The 2,938-nt window shown below is 63.0% G+C and overlaps 1 protein-coding gene across 1 annotated transcript; it reads left to right on the forward strand.

Moving 5' to 3' along the window:
* Positions 1–2,172: 2,172 nt before the first annotated feature.
* EMIHUDRAFT_373721 (hypothetical protein) lies at positions 2,173–2,734 on the forward strand. Its single transcript, XM_005779927.1, has one exon. The coding sequence runs from the start codon at positions 2,238–2,240 to the stop codon at positions 2,565–2,567; it is 330 nt and encodes a 109-aa protein (XP_005779984.1). The 5' UTR covers positions 2,173–2,237; the 3' UTR covers positions 2,568–2,734.
* The last annotated feature ends 204 nt before the right edge of the window (positions 2,735–2,938 follow it).

Genomic DNA, 2,938 nt, shown 5'->3' on the forward strand with positions numbered 1-2,938 from the left:
ACGTGAAGACGCACGGGAAAACTGAGTCTACAGTTAATGGGTCTACGAAAGCACCGCTTGGCGGTGTCAGAACCGCCCTCTTTGACCCTGGGGGGCCGAATCTGCGCCCTCTGGGCCCCGGCGGCGGTCCCGGAGAGGGCCGGCACGCGGGCTCCGCCGACGCTCTCGCAACGCGGGTCGCGCCGCGCGCCTCCCAGACGAAGCGTGTTGGTGCGCGACGGCGATCCTCGCCTGTGGGGAGCGGAGCACACGCGTCGGATGGCGAGGGCAGCACAAATATTGCACTCATGTCCCAGCATGGCAGCAGCGGGACGGGTTGGGTGGCGTGAGGACAGGGTGGTGAGGATGATTCCACAGATCTCGCTGAAAATGGCCGTGTCCTTCCCGGGGGAGGCAGGCGAGCACGCACCTCGCGTCTGAGCGCGAGTCGACGAGTGGTCGCCGAGAGATCGCCGAACCACGTTTCGAGTGCGCGCGCACACAGCACAGCTGCGGGTTGTAACTCGACTGCCGATCGCGCGTGCGGGATGTAAATGCAGCTCGCTGGCGCCAGTGCACGGTGGCAGGGACTGGAGGCTCGGCCGAAGGGGAAGAGCAGTCCTCAATCGTCACGTAGAGGTCGCTGGGCGGGATCAATCGAACTGCCACACACCTGGAGCGGAGGCACATCAGGTCTTGCGGCACACTCTCCGACAGATGCATGCCTTATGAGCAAGCCCACGCGCCTCCACCGTCGCGTAGTATGCCAGCGGCACGCCGGTACGCCTACGAGTCGTGCACGCTCGGCAGAAATCGGCGTCGAGACTGCCTAGCGCGCACATCGAGAGCGCCGAGTTGTGTTGCCGCGAGGAATCCTGCTCGAAGATGGGGTCCGAGCGGCGCTTGATCGCATGGGATGGATCAGTGGGGCTATCACGTGGGTACTAGGCCTGCTCAGTCAGGAGTTGGCGAGTGTGTGGGAGATTCACGCCCGTCGCTCAACGTCTGTTGAAAAACTGTTCGCTGAGCAAGCTCACGGTCGAGCGGGCTTGACGCGCGCTTCAGGATAGCAAGAGGCGTGCCCACTCCCCTGAGGAGCGTGCGGGCACGCCTGGGAATCGTTGTGGAGCGACCATGGACTGGGATGACAGCCGGCGAGCGCTGCGCCAAAACCATGGCGCCGAAAAGCGTCCGCCGTCGACGTGCTGGAAGCTTCACGGCGGAGGCTGTGAAGTCGCGGCATCGAGTTCAACCTGAGCGCACGCACGCACCGTGCTGGGGAGGAGTTGGCCTGCGAGTGGCGAGCGCTCCCGAGCGCGTGGCGCCCCGTTCTGGCCATCTTTCGCTTTACCACCACAAAATCGCCTCCATTTTGCGCGCCTCCGGTGGCAGGTCTAGCCGGGCCCGATTGATGATACTTTTGATGTTTGCGCGCCGGATCTCGACTCCGCCGTGCTGCGGTGCGTCCCAAAGCAAAACTTGTGGCAGAGGGGCCAGATTGGCCGATTTATAACGACGAGACAGCGTCTGAAGGCTATTTTGCGGCGACACCGATACGCAGTTGAGGGCCCACGGTTGTGGCTAGTGGAGGGGAGCGATTCTAACGCCCCCCACAGCAAATCGGTTTTTGCCCTTAAATAGTGCGATTTCCCACCACTGCCAAGCGAAAAATAGGCCATCAAAAATCGCCAAAAATCGCACTAATCTCGACGCGCGTTTAGGTTAAGGGCGCGTCGAGATCCAAAACTCGACGCGGCCAAGTCCAAGCCCGAATCTGGCCCAGGGCCCAAAACCTACCACGGCCGAAGGCCGGCGTCGGCTTTCGCCGCTTCCGTTTCCTTGAGCACCAGGATGACAGAACTGGCCGTTGTCAGACTAAGGACTATTGTGCGCCTCGGCGAGGCGCACAATAGTCCCCGTCAGCGCCACGCGCGAGAGCATGTGTCCAATGTGCAACGCGGCGGCGCGATCAGTCACGGGACGACCGACGGAAGCCGGATAGATAAGCCACAAAACTCGCTCTCGCAGAGCAGGTTTTCACCGATTTGCTGTGGGCGTTGGCTGAAAATAGTGCTGAAAACCGACCAAGTTAAGCGAAAATTGGTCCAACGAAAACGGCACTAGTTAAGGGCAAAAACCGATTTGCTGTGGGGGGCGTAAGATCAGGTCTGCCACCTCCCCGCTGGAAACGAAAATCTGAGTTTCAAATCTCGAATAAATCTCGAAGCACACTTGAATGCTCACTTGGCAGGTAACATATGCGCCACGCGCCCCAACCGCTCCTCTGGTCGCCGCCGGCCTCCGCGGCGGCGGCGATGTCCCAGCGCCACCCATCGGCCAGCCCTCAGATCGATCGATCGGCGCTCAAAGTCGGCTTCAGATCCGAGAACGCTGCTGGCGCCGCCGCCGATCCCAGCGGCGACGCCAGCAGCTTCCTCTGCTCTCCAATGCGCCGAGAAGCGACGCGGGGGTGCTCGGCCCGCCATGCACGACGAAGGCTCCGCCGGGCGCGCGTCGGCCGGTCCGGTGGCACCCTCTGCGCGCGGCACCTGCCGGCGCCCCGACGACAGCCGTCGCGCCACCGCTGATGGAGGGGCGGTCGGCGCCGCTGCCGCCGCGCTGCCGGTGGGAGGGGCACTGGTGGTGGCCTGGGCGGCCCTCCGCCGCCGCTCGGGGCGCCCGGGCAGCGGTGGCAGCCTGCCGCCGCACCACTTCGAAATGCCCGCTGACCACTTCGAAATGCCCGCTCCGGCGGCCCGCGATCGCTATTCTTTTTTCTACAAGCAAAATTCGAGCCAATTGAGGAAACTGAAGCGGGCAGGCTGGAAGCACTGAGGGACGGCCGATTTTCGCCCAGTGGCAGCCCTGATCTTAGAATCGCTCCCGAGCGGCGATTGTGGCTCGATTGTCTCCTCCTCCCTATGACTCTACTAGGTCATGTGATGGCACTGTCCCGCAG

The sequence above is a fragment of the Emiliania huxleyi genome (assembly GCF_000372725.1).
Source record: "Emiliania huxleyi CCMP1516 unplaced genomic scaffold EMIHUscaffold_2222, whole genome shotgun sequence".
NCBI lineage: Eukaryota > Haptophyta > Isochrysidales > Noelaerhabdaceae > Emiliania > Emiliania huxleyi.

Excerpts from the sequence above, each read along its gene's own strand:
- EMIHUDRAFT_373721 (XM_005779927.1), top strand. The coding sequence starts at position 2,238 with ATGCGCCACGCGCCCCAACCGCTCCTCTGGTCGCCGCCGGCCTCCGCG.